General features: G+C 46.0%; 1 protein-coding gene across 1 annotated transcript in view; it reads left to right on the top strand.

Moving 5' to 3' along the window:
* Positions 1-19,207, top strand: part of MRVI1 (murine retrovirus integration site 1 homolog) — a 100,110-nt gene that overhangs the window by 18,596 nt on the left and 62,307 nt on the right. The window contains exon 2 of the mRNA XM_006905683.1: positions 16,816-16,973. Coding sequence (XP_006905745.1) covers positions 16,816-16,973 — 158 coding nt within the window. The remainder of the gene's footprint in view (positions 1-16,815; positions 16,974-19,207) is intronic.

The raw sequence follows: 19,207 nt of genomic DNA, 5'->3' as shown, positions 1-19,207 counted from the left end.
CATGCCTTCAAATTATTTCCATGCACTCTCCATCTTTCTGTTATGGAAAGGTGACGATTTCCCCAAAGAGAAATCCTCTATGGTTACTTCCTGTCTCATATCATTAAGCAACAGCAGTTGCACATGTCTGTTTAAGTAGCAATATGCTGAAATTCTTGTGTCCTGGACCACCAAAGTTTGCTGTTGTGGGAGCCGTTCCCAAGGTCCTGCTTTAACCCCCACCCCCACCCCCCACCACGCCTACCCGCCCAGGCCATTTCACATCACTGTTTACCAAAGTCTGTTCTCAAGTGATGTCTAAAAACTCAAATCCTGCAGCTATTTGCATAGATTTAGATACCAAGGGAACTGCTCTGTTTACTTTAGTGCATGGCTTCTAGTGGCCATAGCCTTTGTCCAAAAAGCATCTTTTGAACTGACCAAAATGCAAATGCAGTTCAGTTCAGATTCCTTTGGTGAAAAAAAAAAGACCTCAGCCAAGATCCACAACTGTTCCCCATCCAGTGGCGTTGGTGGGCAAATTTTGAGCTTCCTCCTTGTTCTGCAAAATGGAGTCCTCCCCTCAAACTATGAGTCCGGGGTCTGGGGTAGAGGGAATGAGCCTGTTCACACAGACTTTTGTTGCTTGGGTCTTGAGGCCTACTCTCCTGGGAGGGTTAGCAGTCAAATCCCATCTGATTCTGAGCTAAGGAGAAGGTGGAGTGAGTTCCTAGAGGTCATCCAGAAGGAGGTGGTGATGTTAGAAAATCATTTGAAGGTTGAAATTTGACTCAAAAAAAAAAGTCTTTATGTATGTTCACCAGGTTATCTTTTAAGCAGAAACATGGAGGTCGGTCAAACTTAGTCCCTCCTCTGGAGCCTGAGCTTAATAAATGTGTATGTAGTAAGAGGAAGAGTGGGGGATAGACATTATGGGAGTGGGGGATTCAGAGGTTTGGGCAGGGGTTTCTGGGAGGATTCATTGCCTATCAATAGGGGCAGGGAAGGCAGAGGAGAAGCTGGTTCTGAGGAAAGGGGCATGGTGATGAGTTTAGCAGGCTCATTTGCTCTAAATCTGAGTTTTCCAGCTCAAACTCTCAGGTAGGCAGCAAAGCAGCAAAGTGAGAGAAGCCTTTGGTGTTGAGAAAGAGGCTGTAAGGGCCTGCTTTACAAAGGTGAGGCTGTTTGTACCAGTTGGAACTCTTTATTGCAAGTGCCAAAAAAAGCCAACATAAGTCAGTTTAAGCCAGGGGTATTATTCATTGGTTCTTGAAATATAAAAAGCCAGGGATATCAGGCATAGCTTGATCAGGACCACAGATGACAGCCTCAGGACCTAGTTTCTTTCTGGCTCTTTGTTGTGTTCTCTTTCACATTGATTCCATTCTTAGACAAGATCTTCACCTTCACAAGAAGGATTCTGTTTTAACTCTTTTACATTCAAGATCTGCAATTAAGAGTAAGAATCTCTTTCCCAGGATGCCCAGCAAAGTCTTATTGTATCTCATGGGCTGTGGACAGGTCATATGCTCATCCTTGAACCAATCACTGTAACTGGAGGGAAGTGATGCAAAGACGTCCAAAGGCTACCTTCAGCCCTGGGAATGCCAGTTAGGCCCCTTGTCACGGATTGTATAACTGTTCTCAGTAGCTGATGTGGCCCCCGACTCATGGGGCAGAAAGTGGGACATGGCTGGCAACTAACTTAGCCCAACCCTGTACTGTAGAGACATGGAGACTGAGAGCCAACTGGTAAAGGAACTCAGCCCCATGCAAGCAGTTGGCATCACAGTCTGCTCCTCACTCCCCAGAAGGCCCCTGTCACTGAGTCCCCCGCAATCCTTTGGCCTCCTAAAGCACGTATTAGATCAGACTCTGCCCTGCAGCCCAGCGCCAGGTGATTGGGCCTATTTCCACAGCTTCTGAGAATGGAGATTCTCAGAGGGGTGGGACTTGACCTGGGGCATTCCATCCCAGGAGGGAAGAGTTGCCTTCTGTCTTAGATGATGCTTCTGCTTCCTATCTTCCCTGGGGGTTGCTGTGGAAGGACTTTTGGTTCTGTGCCTCGCCTAAGGTTGTTCTTGCTGGTCCTAAGGCAGGGCTGTGATCTGAAACAATCAAGATCCCCTTGTCAGGAAACATCTCCCAATATTCTTCTTCTATTTCTGCTGAGGGAAGGGAAGAACAGGAATGAGTCCTCTCTTGAGAAGGGCTAGAGATCCCATTTGGGCATAGGAGACCCAAGTTTTAATCCTGACTCTGTTTCTTGATGGTGTGACCAAGTCACTGTACCTCTCTGAGGCTCGATTTCCTCATCTGTAAAATGGAGCTGTAATATCTTCCTCACAGAGCTGAGAGGGTTCAAGAGCCAATATGTACATAACTGTGCCGGGTGTATTCAGAGTAAAGTGAGGTTTGATTCCTAGAGTCTTTGCTTGCAAAAGGAGGGATCCATCACATACTGAGCAATTGCTGTATTCCCATGGCTGTGACACAGGAGAAAACTCTCTACCCTCAGACTTGATGGATGAGATAAATATACAGGAAACAGAAACCACTGCCTGGCAGATGGGGGCAGCTGCACGGAGTTATAGTAGAACAGAAAGCATGTGGCATCTGGGAGAGGTCAGGGAAGGCTCCCTGGGGAGGCAGCCTTGAAGGACAGCCTCAGAGCTTCATGGTACCTGACACTGGGGAGACACTCAACAAGAATTTCTTGAATGAGTGAATGATTTAGGCAGGCACTTGCCAAGGCCATCGTTTCCTTCTGACTTTCCCAAACCAGTTTCTGCATATAGCCCTCGATGGTCACTTCCCAGAAAAAGCTGGGAAGGGAAGGGGAGAAAGAGAAGGAGGAATGGGATAGAGAGATACACTGGGAACTTGATGTTCTTATATTTATTTATTCATTTATTTATTTATGTATGTATGTATGTATGTATGTATGTATGTATGTATGTATGTATGTATGTGGGGGAATAGGAGTGTTGCTGAGTCAAGGAAGAAGTTTTATTTTTATTTGTAACAGAGCTCCCAGGTGATAGGATGCCGTTTCTGATTTATCAGACAGGCTGCTCCTGTTGGTCTGAGTGTCTATTGACAGATCTCATGTCCTAGACAAAACAGCAGCTGTTTCTCCATCCTCATCCCCATTCTAAGGAATGGACGTCTTTAGATGCAGAGGCCAGAAGATCCAAGGAAGAGGTTGTTGGCTCAGATTCCACCCTGCCTTTGGCTTCTGAGAGAGTCTGTATGTGCACTGTGGGCAGGACTGGCTGTTGCCGAGACCCATTGAGGCCCATTGAGCTGGCTCAATTCCTCTGGTCTTCTCTCTGAAATAAGGAACCACAGTTCCCAGAGACCTGCCTCACAGGAATGGGGGACTCTAGGTGCTGGATTGTCAGGACTCCCAATTTCAGAGTCCCCTCGTCAGAGCAGAAGCTGGGCCTGGTGGCTGGGTTTGGGATCAGAGGCTAGGACCACCCTGCAAACCCCTGTGGCTCCACTCTGCCATGGCAACAGACGCTAGGGCGATGGCACATGTGAGAGTGCATCAGCAGCCATTTGGGGAATGCAGTGGCTAGCTTTCCAAGTGCAGGTAGAAAGGCCAGGGGACCTACTCTGTGGCTTCCTCCTGGATTTGAGTTAAAGCTGGGAGTCCATTGATAAGTTAATCCTAAAAGTTACTTTGCAAAGTCCTCCTGGATAGTTACACAGAAGCTTAAAGGTCGCAAAGGGTTCATGCCTTTTATTAGGTTTTAGTTGATAGACTCCTAGAGAAAAAAAAATCTGCACACGTGTGTCAAGGAAGACAGGAAACCCAGTAATATCACTGAGAGAAAAACTCAGCCTTTAACCTGGGGAAATCTCAGTGGAAATGGCAGGGGTAGGGGTGGGGGCAAGGACATTCACCTGCATAGACAGTTGCCCAGATGACAGTTGCCCGGGTGATGTGTGTTGTTACTCCAGCAAGAGGAAAATGGGGTCACTTATTACCTGAGGGACTCCAAGGTCCTGATGGGGCTACAAGTGAAATCAGCCCCAGAGGTGTCATTTGGCTTCCCAAGGCTTTCCAACACCCAGGGTTTGTTCTCCTAACCTCTCTGTATCATAAAGTAGGTGACACATTTTCTTTCACTCACTCACACATTCATTCATTTGTTCATCTATTTAAGAAACCCTGAGAGGCGAATTATATGCTGGCCCTGCCTTCAAAGAGCCTACCATGATTTAGGACATAATTTTAAAAAAAATTTAGTAATATTTTAATGAAAAGAGCATTATACATGGATTCAGAGATTAAAAAGTTAAAATGAGGACTCTGTACTGGAAGAACCTAAAGGTTCCTCTCTCATCCGTATTCTATAATTCTTCAAGTGACTCACTACCTACCTTATTTTTATCAGATATCTTGGCTCTGCCACCTAATGAGTATTATCTCTAACAAGTGACTTGATTTCGTTTCCTCTTCTGTAAAGTAAGGATAGAAATGGTACCCACTTCTCAGGGCTACTGTTAGAATTCAGAAAGATAAAGCACAATCATTTTCATGGCAGAGAGTCACTACTCAATTAATGCCAGCTATCATTGTTGTTGTTATGACCACTATAATGATTAAAAGAGACTATGTACGTAGAAAACATTACACAGTGCTTTGCACATAGGTAGTGTTCAAAAACTATTATTTTATTCTACTACCACTATTGATTTTACATTATGAATGGCTATGGCCCAAGGAAATCAGTAGGTAATACATGCTGTATCCAGGTAATGAAACATCAAAACAGAGACATCAAGAAATATTAGTATAATTAATCACAGAGCCGGCCAGGAATAAAAGCTTTCTGGAACAAATGGCTTTGTCCAGCCCAGACAGAGGATAAGCTTAACTACGGAGAGCTGCAGGTGCCCTCTTGCCCAAGCCCTGGGGGACCACACACAATGTCCCAAAGCTTAAGACATGATTCTTAATGAAGTGTGGTTGAGAAGGAGGTTGGAGGAGATATTGCGTCCCGCTAAGGGAGCCTCATCAGAGTTAATTAGAGGACTATTCACACTTCTGCCACCCTGGAGATTTATGCCCCTGTTAGTTGATAGAAATTAGTCATATACCGTAGGGGCACTGGGTAGCAAAAAGGATGAAAATTAACTGCTGGCCTAATAAACAAATGATTAGAAGACAAATTGACAGAACCATGAAGAAAGGAGAACACAGAGCCCAGAAGAAGGGCATCAGAGGGGGAAGTAAGGGCAGGCTTCCTGGCAGAAGTAACATTTGAACTGAGTATTAAGGATGAGCAGGAGGTGGCCAGGGAACTCTAAGCAGGGAATTCCACAGGAAGGTGCAGAGCCTCAACTAGCACACGCTGTAATGAAGACCATCGATGGCTAAGTGATCCATGGTCACAGAGGTAAACTCTTTTCTTTAAGTAATTTTTCAGGACAATAAGAAACAATCTTTTCTTTTCTTTAATGATTCCATTATTTATTATGCAAATCAGTCATGCTTATTGTAGAAAAAAAAGAAAAAATATAGATATTTAAAATATGTTAAATTGAGTTTATTCATAATTCCACTGAAGATAACCAATTTGGGTTTTAGCCTTCTGGACTTCCGTTGCCCCTACCCTGGTGGATAGAGATAACCATATATCTATCTACATATATGTCACATAAAAGGTATATACATACAAATGTTTATGATTTTTAAATGAAAGTAGGGTCATACCTGTTTTTCTCCCCAATCAATAGATCGTGAACAAAAAATGACTATGTCTAAAGCATCAAACCTTTATTCATTTTAACCATCTTGGAGAGAAGTGTTTTAAAATGAAATTTGCTCTCGGGTCTTCTCCAAGGAGCTAGCATTTGAGCTGTGCTTCATTCACACCCACCAGCTTTTATGCTGGCTATAAACCAGGGCTCAGCTCAGTGACTCGGAAGGTGTCTGAATGGCCTCAGAATCCGTGCCAAGCTAAATTTTTGAACTAGATTTAACATTTATAAATTGGGAGAGTTCATATTTAAACATTTGGGATTTTGACTTTTCTTGAGAAATTGGGAGATTTGGCCAGGAAAGACTGGTATTTTTTCATGATGTCAAAACTGAATAAGAAATGCCCGAGTTTGGTGGTGCCTGGTGCCTGGACTCTGGTTTGCCACACTCCACAGTAGCTGTCATTCATCCCACCTGCCTGGGCAATTGAGTATTTGAGTTTGCCACCGCTACATCAATTCTATTTTATAGAAACTGGTTGCCAGTTAAAATGAAGCCTTCTTAATCTGTTTCTTAGTGATATGGTTTTGTTCATTAATTCAACAAACAGTACATGGCCATTCTGTGTTTGACCCTGTAGTAAATGTGGGTCATAAAAATATAAATATTTATTAAAATATTTATACAAATATGAAAAAAGTATAGTCCCTTCTGTCGAGATGCTGAAATTCTAGCTGAATTGAGGTCCATGCAAGGTGATCTGGTAGACAAGTGTGGTCAAATGAATAACTTTCCCCTGCCCCCACCAAGATGTCTAAGTTCTGATCCCTGGAACCTATGAGTGTGTTACCTTAAATGGAAAAAAGACCTTTGCAGATATGATTAAAGTAAAGATGCTTAGATTGAGAGATTAGCTTGGATTATATGCATGGGCCCAATGTAATCTCAAGGGTCCTTATAAGAAGGATGCATGTTTGTTAGAGTCAGACTGGAAGGAAGGGTGAAAATGAAAGCAGAGGTCAGAGAGGACTAAAGATAGTACACTGAAGATGGAGAAAGGGCCACCAGCCAGGGAATGCAGGCAGCCTCTAGAAGTTGTAAAAGCAAGGAAATGCATTCTCCCCTGGAGCCTGCAGAGAGAACACAGCCCGGCTAATACTCTGATTTTAGCACACTGAGACTGATTTTGGACTTCTGAGCCCCAGAACTATAAGATAATAAATACCAAATTTGTGGTATTTTGTTACTGCAGCCATAGGAAATAGGAAGAAAATGTCTTTTTCTGGGGCAAAGAGATGAAATGGGTTTATGAAGAAGGAGATATTTGAACTGGCTTTAGAAGAATGAGTAGGAATTCATCAGGTGTAGAAAGCTGGGGGAAGGGAGCCTAGGCATAGGTGGGGAAAAGGATATATGCAAAGGGCATGAAAAAGCAGGGCATGTTTGGAGGCCGGCTGTTGGTCCATTGTGGTTGGAGCATAAGGTATGTGAAGGCTGAAGTAGGAGATGAGACCAGAGAGAGGGGCTGGGACCTTGACCCAGAACTGCTCCCTATTAAAAAGAGAGTCCTCAAAGATTTTAAGAAGGAGAAGGATGATCTAATATATGTTTTAGAGAGACTGCTCTGGCATCTTGTGGAGGGTGATTGGAAGGGGCTGGACCAGAGGGAAGGAGACCACTGAGGCTATTGCAGTGACACAGGACACACAGAGCCATGGCAGGGGTGGTGGCTATGGGAAATGGGAAGTGATCAATGTCTGAACTAGGACTAACAGGACTTGAATTCTAACTGAATGTGGGGGGTGACGGAGAGGGAGGAGCTATAATGACTTCTGGGTTTCTAGCTTGAGCGCCATTCACTAGGGCACAGGAAAAGTGGAGAAGAAATGATGGGTTGTGTTTGGGGCATGACGAGTGTGAGGGGCCCATGGTACACCTGGGAAGAGTTATCCAAAAGCAATTGGCAATCAAATCTCCATAACTATGCTATCGTGGGGTGATAGTAAAGTCATTTACCTGCCTTCTGCACCCTGACAGGGATGAGGAGGATGGGGCCCGGGACTGAGGCTCAGTGGTGTACTAGTAAAATGTTTAACAGCCAGCTCTCTGGGGAATACAAGACCTTCACACGTAGCATTTGCTGATTCCTGTGATATAAATACTTCCATCAGGACCAATTTCAAGCTACTAACTTGACATCGCTAGACATGGAGTTGGATAGAGATGCACGGTAGCACCACATAGACACGCTAGAAATAAATCATCTCAAGAACACAGGTAATGGTAAAATGTAGCAAAATAAATTGAGTGTGGTTATTTCAGCATTTATTTTTAACGTAACTTAATTTTTAATATCTGTATTTAATGACCTGCTCACAAAATTTTTGACAATTTTATGTTCAGCTCTTGTGAGCTGATGTGAGCAGGCTTGTGCACACCACTGGAGAGGTTCCAACAAAGTACAAGTTGGAAGGGCCTAGAAATGTACCTCCTTCTCAGACAGTCTGAGGGACTCCCCAAGGTCACACATATGGCAGAGTGGAGCCAGCCCCAGGACCCAGGAGGCGGCTCTCAGTCCTCCATTCTTCCCGATGGCCCGTTGGTACCCTGGTCAGCCTTGCAGACCCGGGAACACCGTGTGGTCCTTGACCCAAGGACGATGACTCATGTCACCCTGGAGTGAGTGACTCAGGGACGAGGCTGCTGAGCGGCCTGCAACAAAGAGAACCGGACAAGATTTATTTCTGCTGGGAGCTAAATGGGAAGCTCAGATACTTTTCCGCTGTTCCCGGTGCCTTTGAACTGCCTCCGATTGAGCAATTGCACATCTTTCGAAAAAGCAAAAATTTTTTCAAGTGGACTTATTTTTAAAAAAGAATTGCTGAAGCGAATGAGCTGGAGAGGAAACATGGGGAGATGTTCTGGCTTACTTCCTGTCATGGCTGGGGGTGGGGTGGTAGATGAAAATCTGGCCCTGGCTTGACTATTTTTCAGGGTGTATAGAACCTGGATCCCAGGCATTTCAGGGCTTCTCCCACCCTCCTCTTCCTCCATACTGGCATATAAGGTCCAAGGGGCTCCCTAGGTGCCAGGGAATTGGAGTGAAGAGGGCATCCTGGCCGGCATTTGACAAGCTCTCCATCATGCTTTCCATCAGTCCTTGGTCAGTAGGTAACCTCTGAATCAGCCTTCTCAAGGCACCTGCAGTTCGTTCTGCTAACTCTCTGCTTCTGGGTGCACGGAAATTATTGTGCAATTCAACCCCACCTTTAACCCACCCCCTGGGATGCAAGAAACTGAGGCCTTGTCTATCAAGTCATATCAAATAGCTGTTTCCTCTCTTTGATGACTTCTCAGGGTTCTGTCTGGGAAATGGGGCTGAAGACCTCTGCTCTCAGATTTAGGGATCTTCACCCATCTCCCTAGGGAAGCAGGCTCAGGCATCTTTCTCAGGGACTCATCACCTCTCCCTGCTCCACCTCTCCTACAGCTCCCTTGCCCTATCATATTTAACTAGTCATCGGTGAGGAGAGACTTACCCTTACTTAGGATGTTTTTACCCAGACCTCTTTTCTATGCCCTGAACATTTTCCGTTTCCATAAGGGCTAGCCTGGGGTGATGTAAGTCAGAACCGGACTCCCTTTTCTCCACCTCCTGCTGCTACAACCCTTCCCACAACAGTGAGTGTAGAATGGCCTCGCTGTTTGCATGAGGGAAAGTGCAACAGGGGAAAGGAGAAGTTGTCATTAAAACTGCGAGCCCACTCTACAAGCATCCCTGCTCACCCCTAAAGAAGCACCGATATAACAATGTAGAGAAGTAACTGGGAGACACGAAATAAACATACGTGTTTTCTCAAAAAAAAAAAAAAAAATTCAGATGTGTCATCCATTCTGCAATTCTCCCATACACTGACTCCCCCCAAATCCCTCCCCACACTGAGCACCATACCAATCCTAAACTCTTCTTCTGGGAGCTGGCCCGTCCTGTGCTCTTGGATGTGGCCCTGGCATTGTCTGTGGAGATGCTGGCTCACTCTCAGAACTACAAAGGGTACTCAATCAGCGGAGGAAGGCAGCCCCAGACAACAGAGTTTATTAGAGATCCCCAGGACTGGAGCCAGAGGGTGCAGATCCTGGGGAGATTGGGAGTGCTCAGGCCCAGCCTCGCTGAAGCTCTGCTAGGCTGCAGCCCCTGGATCAGAGGGATTGTGGTGAGGGTGAGAAGCCACTGGGGTAGTTCCTTCTATTCCTCATCCTCTCCCTCTTCTTTTCACCCTTCTATACCCCACTCTCACTCCTGGGACTGGGCACAGCACAGGCCTGGGGCGACCACAGCACAGTGCCGTACCCTTCCTCTCTAAACCCACAACTGGTAGCCACTGGCTGCCTAACGGCAGCGTGAATGTCAGCATCACCAGAATGCGTGGTCCCCTGTGGGCTTAATTTCAGTCATGCCTGATGGTCTTTTATCTATTTGAAAGTACAGAGGGGAAGCCTTGGCCAGGTCAATACTGCATCTCCTCTGCTTGCAGGAGGCAAAGGCAGGAACTCTGCCACCCAGGATGGACACGGACTCTCTGGGCCTGGTTGGGTTTTGGTGATGCTGTGGCATCACCAAAGAGAACTCAGCTGCCCTATTCAGAGAATGGAAAAAGAACTCTTTGAATACAATGTGATGGCACCTTACATATATTTCTTAATTTAATTCTTAAAACAACCCCAAAAGGTAGGTAGTATTACCTCCATTTTACCAGTAGGTAAAAAAACTAAGGCTAGGATAGGCTAATCTAGCAAGAAAGAGGCAAAGGGAAAATTAGAACCCAATCTGCCAAGCTCCCAAACCTTCTTGCAGCATCCCAATGTTAGGAAGTAGGTTGGGGCCATCCTGAGGTGGACCCCCACTCAGGCTCACTTGTGGGGTACGGGACCCAGCTCTGTAGTTGGCCAGGCCCAGAAACCCACAGAGGCGCCTCTCAGCCCTTTGATCTGATCTACGATTCCATAGGAGGTATTCTAAGTCTGTCCGAGACTGCTCTGGAGTGAGTGCTGAGAGCAGGGAGCATCTTCTCTCCCCTGTAGAGTGACCACGAGAGGAAGGGAGATAGGAAGGCACTGCCCAAGGACCCTTGCTTTCACGGCATGGACTAAAAGCAAACCCTGGGCTTAGGGAACAGGAGTTCTGGGATCTTCTCTGCTTCTCATTCACAGATATGGCTTTGGTCAAGTCCTTGCCCCTTTCTGGACCTATAAGATCGGAACAGGGGGCAGGACTGGCTGACCTCCAGTGACCCACCCTGTCACCCCCTGAAGTTGCAGAGGGACTGAGAGAGATGCATGTGCAGTCACCCCAAAACAATTCCTTCCATCGAATTCTTCATCTAGAGATAGACCAGTGGTATTAATAGCAACCTAATCTCTTTCAAATTCTTTATGCTGCTAAAATGAAAGCAAAAATTCAAAGCTGGAAGAACAAAAAAACTCCCTTTGGAGAATTCTGAGTCACTCCAAAAAGGTCAGTGGCGTCTGGGTTAACCCATTGTTGCCCAGAAGGGCTCTTCCCCCAACACACAAAGATTAACAGAGAGAATATGAGAGCCACTCAACTTGTAGGCTGTGCTTCTGGGACATTGTGGTTCCAGAGAGGGGTTTGGTCTCTTCTGGGCCAGTTGCAAAGCTCTGGAAGAGATATCCTTGGGGTCATTGTGAGAGGCCACTGCTTGCCAAGACTGCCACCCATGAGATGCTGGGTTAGGCCCAGCAAGGAGCTAGGGAGTCAGACAGACCTGCAGCTGACTTCCGGCACAGCCATTCATGGGCGATGTGACTTTGGGCAAGTCTTTGGGCCTCTTTCTCCTCACCTCTGAAATGGAACTAATCATAATGTTAATAATAATAGTATTCACGTTATTCACCTCACAGGGTTGCTGACAGCACTGAAGGGGGTGCTCTCTGTAAAGGCCCTTGCTAAATCATGATTCCTGATGATGGCACCTGTGCTTGCTGAGACATAAGTGGCCCTCGTGGGAAGCCACCGCAGCTCCTCCAGCTGAAGTGTGCAGGATGGAGATGTTCCGCCAGTTGTAGATGCCTCTGCTTGTACGGCCACTCTGTTAGAGCAGCCCTCTCCTACTCTCTTGCCCTCCCCACAGCCCACAGGATCCTACAGTGGCTATTCCCAGGGGCAGAGCCTATGCTATTGATTTAAGAAGCATGGGGCTTTCTGGGGTGAAAGTGTAAGCAGACAAACTAATGGACAGTTGTGTGAAAGAAAGTCAGAAGGCAAGTGGGTGAATGAATGGACCAACAGACAGATGGATGAATGGACAGATTTGCCATCCCACAGCGGGGGTCATGTACCCTCAAACTGTGGGCCCACTCTTTTGCCCTCATGAGACCCCAGGCCTGACAACCTGCCCTATGACCATCCTTAGCCCCACTGGGGATGCACACTCCAGTTCTTTGTGGGGCAGATCCTCATGCTTCTGCTGTGTACTCTAACAGAACTCCTGGTGGAGGAGACAGAGTAGAAGCGGAGAAACATGATGGACCTTGGAATCAGACTAGCCTGGGTTATAATCCTCGGCCTGCCACTTTTTAGCCATGTGATCTTGAACAAATTGCTGAACCTCTCTGATTCTTAGTTCCTTAATTTATAAATGGAAACAATGAAACCCATCTCACAGGGGTTTAAACAAGATAGCACTTGAAATGCACCTAACATAGTATCCGATACTCAGTAGGTAACCTAGGAATATCTGATAAATGAAAGAATTAAGAAAAATATATTAGTTTGCTTTCTTTCATGAGCATGGCCAGGGGCAGATAAAATATTTGAGTATATTTTAGAGATGGTTGGCCTTTTCATTTACACAAATGACTGGATAGTTATCCCAGCAGAGGCTCTTAGATAATCTGCACCAAGTTCAACAGTAACTGTCTGCTTCCTTTCTCTGCACTTCAGTTTTCCTTCCTGTAAAAAAGGTCCGGTGATACTTAAACACTGGCTAGGGGCAGAATAATGAATAGAGTCCAAAGAGCTGTTTGGCTAACACATCTAACCCTTCACTGACCAGGCTGGAGAGGCAGCAAGAAGGGCCTTAAAAATGAGTTAAAGAAGGAGCAGCTGGAGACCAAACGTTACTAAATATTTTTCCCTTTTATGGGTCGGTGCTCTAGATCACCACTTCCTGGAGATTGTATTCTAAACTTTGCCGTGATGGATGCAAGGTCCGTGTGCCCACGAGCTCCAGTGGAAGCCAGATGTCACATCTGCTTTTACCTTGCTATTTTAAGCAGAGTATAATAAGGGACAGAAGAGAAAGCAAACAAGGCAGGAGCAGCGTGGGAATGGCCTCGGCAGGCGCGGCTGCTGGGATTCCCCCTCAGGAGCTCGGGGTTCCATCTTGTCAAGTGCGGGACCTCAGCCAGCCTCCACTCTGCTTTGTCCTGTAGCAGCTGACACCTCTTAGTGCTTGTCTGACTTAATTTGTTTCTGTTTTACTTTGTTTTCTGACTCAGCGACTGACTTCAGGTCTTTCTTGAGGAGCAGGAGGTGGAGGAGAGAAAGTGAAGATATTTCTGATGCAACTTTGCAATACCGTGATGCCAGAATCCTATGGGATGGGACCATCAAATCTGTGGCTTATTGTGACTAGGAAGTCTCTTGGATTTTAGGGACTTCCAGGATTGGAAAAGACTACTGAAGTGTGTTAGGAATCCTGTGATCCTTGCCCCAGCCTTTGCTGGAACTCTCCTCAGAATAGGGAGCTCACTACCCTGAAAGGCAGTCCGTCGCATCTTCAGATGGCTCCGACCACTAGAAAGCTTTATCTTGCTTTGATTCGATTTTTCAGTCATCGTTCATGCACCTGTCCTTTGGGACCTTCAAATATCTGAGAAGACATTTTCTTTTATTCTGCACCTTCTCTTCTCCAGGCTAAAGATCTTTAGTTCTTTAAACACAATCTTGTCCTTGTCTGAATCCTTCTTGGCATGCAGAGCACAATACACTTCATGTAGATTAAGATATAGTGGAAAAGTGAAATACTTCCCATGTTTTGAAAATCATACTCCTATTAAGACAGCCTGGACCTGCACGTACATCCCATATCATTTTAAGACGTTTCTTGAGAGGTGCAGCTAACTTTCCTGGTAGAATTGGGGTTTGTGGATACTCTTGCTACCTTGCTACCTGCACTACTAATATTGCTGCTGCCAAAGTACAAGTAAAAGTGATAGAAATTAATCGTAGAACTCACCTTTGGGCAAATATGATGCTCAATTTATTCATATAGTGACCATTTGGGATGAGAGACACAGCATGACCTGGCGCCATTTCTCCCATTCCTGAGAGCTAGGTTCAGTCTGTCCAGTATGGCTTCTCCCTTCCTGTCTAACCTCCCCCTCTAGGCCTCCAGCTAGTTTTTTCAAATTCCGTTCCATATTTCAAAGTTCACAGCTCAGCTCAAACACTATTTCTAATGTGGAATCTCCACTAAGGCTATATCAGCCATCATAATTTCCATAGGTAGAGACCCTTCTCTGGCATCCTGCAACTTCTCACTTTCAAAGTATTTACCCCAGTATACTGGTTTCCAACTGCCTCCTGCCACTTGGCTCTATTCTTCCTGAAGGCCAGAACCACATTTTTATCATCTTTATGTCACCAGCACCTAGCACAGGGCCTGGTAGATTAGGTGTAAAATGAGTGTTTGTGGTGAATGAATGAATGAGTGAATGAATGACTCACTTTGTGGATATTCTACTTCAGATGAGATTTCTTGAAATGACCAGCAGGGGTCACCTCAACTGTTTCAGAGCTAAACGGGACTACCTTTTCACTGCAGAGAATGACAAAAGTTAAGATGATAGTCACATCAACCAACCTCGGGGCTAAAGTTCTCTAGTTCTTAAAATACAAACCAACCAAAAATTTTGGATAAATATTCTGGTTACCCATGATGAATCAGACTTCCCTCCTGCATCGGGGAACTCAGGCAGAGGTGTGTGTGTCAGGTGCAGGTGTTTGTCAGGGCTGTGGCTGGTGCCAGATCTGAGCCTGCCATACAGCTCTCTGGCTCAGGCCCTTTCTGTGACTTTTCTGTGGGACAGAAAAGTATCTAGTATCATTGGAGATGGTGGGCTCTTCCTCCTGCAGCTTCCAGCAGTCTGCACCTTGCATAGTGCCCGGAACACAGTAGGTACTCATTAAATGACAGTGTCTTTTTGTTCTGTGTGTGTCCCAGTGGCCCCCTAACTGTGCGTGGTGGCATGATCTGAGGATGACATCAGCGTTTGGTGGTTTTCATCTGCCATCCAGCAGAGCAGCTCCTTCAGGGAATCTCTGAACCTGAAGTTGCAGAATCAGGCTGGTTCTGCAGGTCCTGGAAGGCATCTCCTACCCCACTAGGGGAAAGGGACCTGAAAGAGCTTAGAGGTGGGAAGAGGCCAGGCAGAGCCCTCTGGACTCAGGCCAGGCTTCCTGGGCTGCAGACCTCCTGCCCCTACATGGCCTCCGTAAGTACCTACTCTATGCTGGACACTCTACCTCATTCCATCCTTGGAAAAGAATATATAGGAGGCATTCTTATCTTCGTTCCACTGATAAGGAAACTGAGGCTTACAGGCAAAGCCAACATTCAAGGCCAAACAGCCAGTGAGTGCAAGAGTGGGGATTCAAACTCAGGAATCTGACTCTAAAGCTCGCATTCTTTCTACCTTGCTATCCTGCCTTTCCCGATGGAGACCTGATATTACTTGTGTCTTTTTCTAGGAGAAAGTAGAGGAGCCAGATCCATTGGCTCAGGTCTCTTGACTGGGAAGAAACATGAAAGAACAGTAGTTACTGTTCAGTATGGAGAAGCCATACTGGACAGGCTGAACAGGAGTTACATGAAAGTGACGGAAGTTAGTATTTACAAATAAACACAACCCAAATTGACTTGAACACTAGGACACGTAATTGCTTATGTAACTGGCTAATTTAGAAAGAGTTCAGCCTGCAGGTAAACTTTGATTAAGGCACCAGCTCCATTTCTCTGCAGGTCTCTTGGCTCTGCCCCATTCTCTGTGTGTGTCCGTTTTATCCTCAGTCTGGTCTTCCTCATGGAAGCAAAATGGCATCAGCAGCACTAGATTTCACACCTGCATACTCCACTACCCAGAGCAAGAGAAAACATTGAGTCTCAGAAAACTGCCACATGCTCTTTGGCTTATGCTGGATGTATTGTTTCTCCCTGAGCCAATCACTGTGGTGGGGTGAATGAGATCATGCTGATGGGGATCAATCCCACTCAGGCTTCAAGGTGCTATACTATAGGCAGGGGATCAACCTGGCTTTGGGGAGGCAACCCAAGATTTCCGGGAGTGAGCACTGCACAAAGCATATGAGGTCCACTCAGGTCAAGCCTCCAGAATCATGGTTCTCGTAAAGCTGACAGGTCTGACAAGGGCGTCTTCAAATGAGAGAGCCCCATGCTGAGGGTCAGGAGAGCTGCTGAAGGGTGTGAGGTGAGCCATGGGGTAGGACATCAGGAAACACCATCCTTTCCCCTTTTCCCACTTGACCAAAGAAGGCTGTGCAGTATAATGGCCTCAAAATCAGGAAGATCTGGTTTCAAATGCTTGGTTCTTTGTAAAATTTGAGCAAATGGCCATCACACTCTGAAGCAGTTCTTTCATATGTAAAATGTGACTATTAATGCCTACATCAGAGGTCATCGTGAGGATTAAATTAGGCAATGTTGATAATGCTCTTAGGACAGAGTGCAACACCCAATAGGTGCTCAGTAAATGGTAGGCAAGTACACATCTGAACCTAACAGAGTGCCCTCCATTAGCTATGGCTTTGAGGAGTTTGAAGCACTTTTCTCCCTTCTGGGATAGCTGTGTTTACGGTAAAGACCAAATTAGATGCAAAACCTCTAAGGCCACCTCTGACTTTGTAAACAGAGCTAGTGAACAGGAGGAAATGCAATTCCAATTGCCCTTGATTTTCACCTCTGGTGTTGACGCAAACTCAAGCAGGCTCTCTCTGTGGCTCATGACCCCTGGAAATGGAACCCATCTCGGGTCAGGGATGGGAGTGGATTTGACTTGTCCTTTTGGCATCTCCTCAGCCTGCGAAGCCCAGGCCTCTTGGAGCATCTTTGGGGCTGACGCAGCAGAGGTTCCGGGCATCTGCGGCCACTCCCACCAGGAGGCTGCCATGCCCCACATTCCCGAGGATGAGGAGCCCCCCGGAGAGCCACAGGCAGCCCAGAGCCCTACCAGCCAAGTAAGTGTCCCCTCCCTGCCTGTGGTTAGCCTGGCTGGGGCAAAACCAACCGCCCCGGGCTGAGGCGACAGTACCCAGCCTAGCCGCGGGTTTGCCAATAGCCTGTGCAGGCTGCAGTGAGCCCTGGGGTAGGTGTGCAGTGTCCGCACTGAGGAATATACACACGCCTGTGCAGGCTGCAGTGAGCCCTGGGGTAGGTGTCCACACTGAGGAATATACACACAAAGTTCCTTTGCATTTCCTGAGGCCCCCGCAAACCCTGAGTGTGGAACCTCCTAGGTTGTGTCTTATGAGGCCTCCTGGGAAGTCAAATCATCTTAACCCCGTAGGTGCCCTGCTGGAACGGAGAAAGACTTGGATAGAACCTCATCATGTCAGGGTCATGGGCACCAGCAAAAGTCACTATAAGTGAATTCACTTAAAACAAAAATCAAATTTTCATAGTAAACAGTGAAAAACATTTTCAGCAAAACTGTATTGTGAAAAAGGAAATGACGACAATAAGTTAAAGGGTCACATTGAGATTGTATCGTGCAAGTGAAATTCTGAAAGCAAGCTATTTAGTTATTTTTAACTATACATATTACAAAATATAGATTATATACCACTTTTTAGAATGAATGAAGAATTAATCAAGTATGTTGATTTTGGTGTGGGTATATTAATTTTTCGTACCAACAAGATGGTCTGTTTACATACCGGTTCCTTCACATTTTACTGTATACACTTTCATTAGGAGGTTCTGTTTAATATCTGAGATCTTCATGCATTTTCCCAAAGACCTCTTTCAATCCTTCAGTGTTCAAATCATTCTCTTGTGGAGAACCTACCTCACCTCCTCCTCCTAATTTGTTCTTGTTAACTAATCCCATTCCATCGGCTCCTCGTTGGTCCCAGACCGTGCACGTGAAGTTCTCCAACCTTGTTTTCTTTGACCTCATCATGAACTTTGCAGTTGCTTCGCACTGAACTTGTATAGTTCCGTTATATCTGACAGGCATCCCAACTGACCTCAGCCAGAAGGAATAGACACTTGTTAAGTGAGGAGAGAATGTACGAGTGAGCATTAATTTGATAAGTGGGTAGATTCCTAGTGAATATTTTCATTTTATGATGACATTTGTTTTCTTGCACATCGTAACTGTAGGAACTTAGAATAAATACTTATAAAAAATGGCCTCTCATATTTCCATATCCCAAGCTTATGGGATTAAGGTGCTGCAGAACTTGGCAGGCTTGGGACGCCCTTGAATTTCTAAATGATAGTGGGCCAAATCCCCGGCCTTTGGCCGCAGGCAGCCAGCTCAGGGTTTTACTGAGCCTCCCTCCCAAGAATGTCTTGGGCCACTGTGGGTGCTGTTTCTCCGTTGCTTTCGGTGGCTCCAGAGTACTCCTTTGCTCCTCTGCAGGTGACGGTTGGCCTTCCCCAAGGTCAGTGCTCTGCGGCTGCCCCTTTCCTTGCCAAGTGTGGACAATGTCCCCAAAGTGTCCCCAATAGTAAACTATTAAGTTTAACTAACCTTAAAAAAAAACGTTACTCTACTAAAATCTTGGAAATTAAAGAAGGGAATAACGACACAGAGCAAAACATTCACATCTGGAGTCAAACATGACTGTTCCCAATCCTCAGGTCACGATTTTTCTGGGTTCTTCCCCCTTAGCACTGCCACTCCCCAGTCCTGGACTCCTCCTTGCCTTGGCTATCCCCGACCCCTTCCACCTCGCTAGCAATGGTAGTGCCCTTAAGGCAGATTGTGATGCAAACGCTAGCTCCAGAATCCCGGGCAACTGCCCCAAACAGTTGCCATGCTATACTCCCCAAGAATGCAAATATTACTTAAAAAAAAATAAAAGATTGGTAAAGATGGAACTCCACCCTCAGCGAAGAGATCCTTTTACATTGAGTCCAGTTCCTTTTGGTTCTCAACTTCTCTAATTCAAAGGTTCCTCAAATCTTCTTGGGAGACACAAAATCAGAAGCACAAAAGCCTGCTGGCCCCTCTGACCATCATGGCTTCAAACCACACAAAGGTACAGCTCCATTGGGTCAGATGTAAGAGTGTGTTTCTAGGGTTGGCCAGGCAAGGAAGGGTTCCATGAGCTCACCACATAGTTGAGGGACAGAAAACCCTAGCAGAATAGCAGGACCTTCAGATTCCAGGTCCCCCATAAGCTCATTCTTCCTGAGATCTTGAGCCAGAACCAGACTTCTATAGCTTGAGGGCGTGGGTCCC

The sequence above is a fragment of the Pteropus alecto genome, unplaced genomic scaffold (genome assembly GCF_000325575.1).
Source record: "Pteropus alecto unplaced genomic scaffold, ASM32557v1 scaffold461, whole genome shotgun sequence".
Lineage (NCBI taxonomy): Eukaryota > Metazoa > Chordata > Mammalia > Chiroptera > Pteropodidae > Pteropus > Pteropus alecto.
This window is presented reverse-complemented; position numbering and strand designations above follow the sequence as displayed.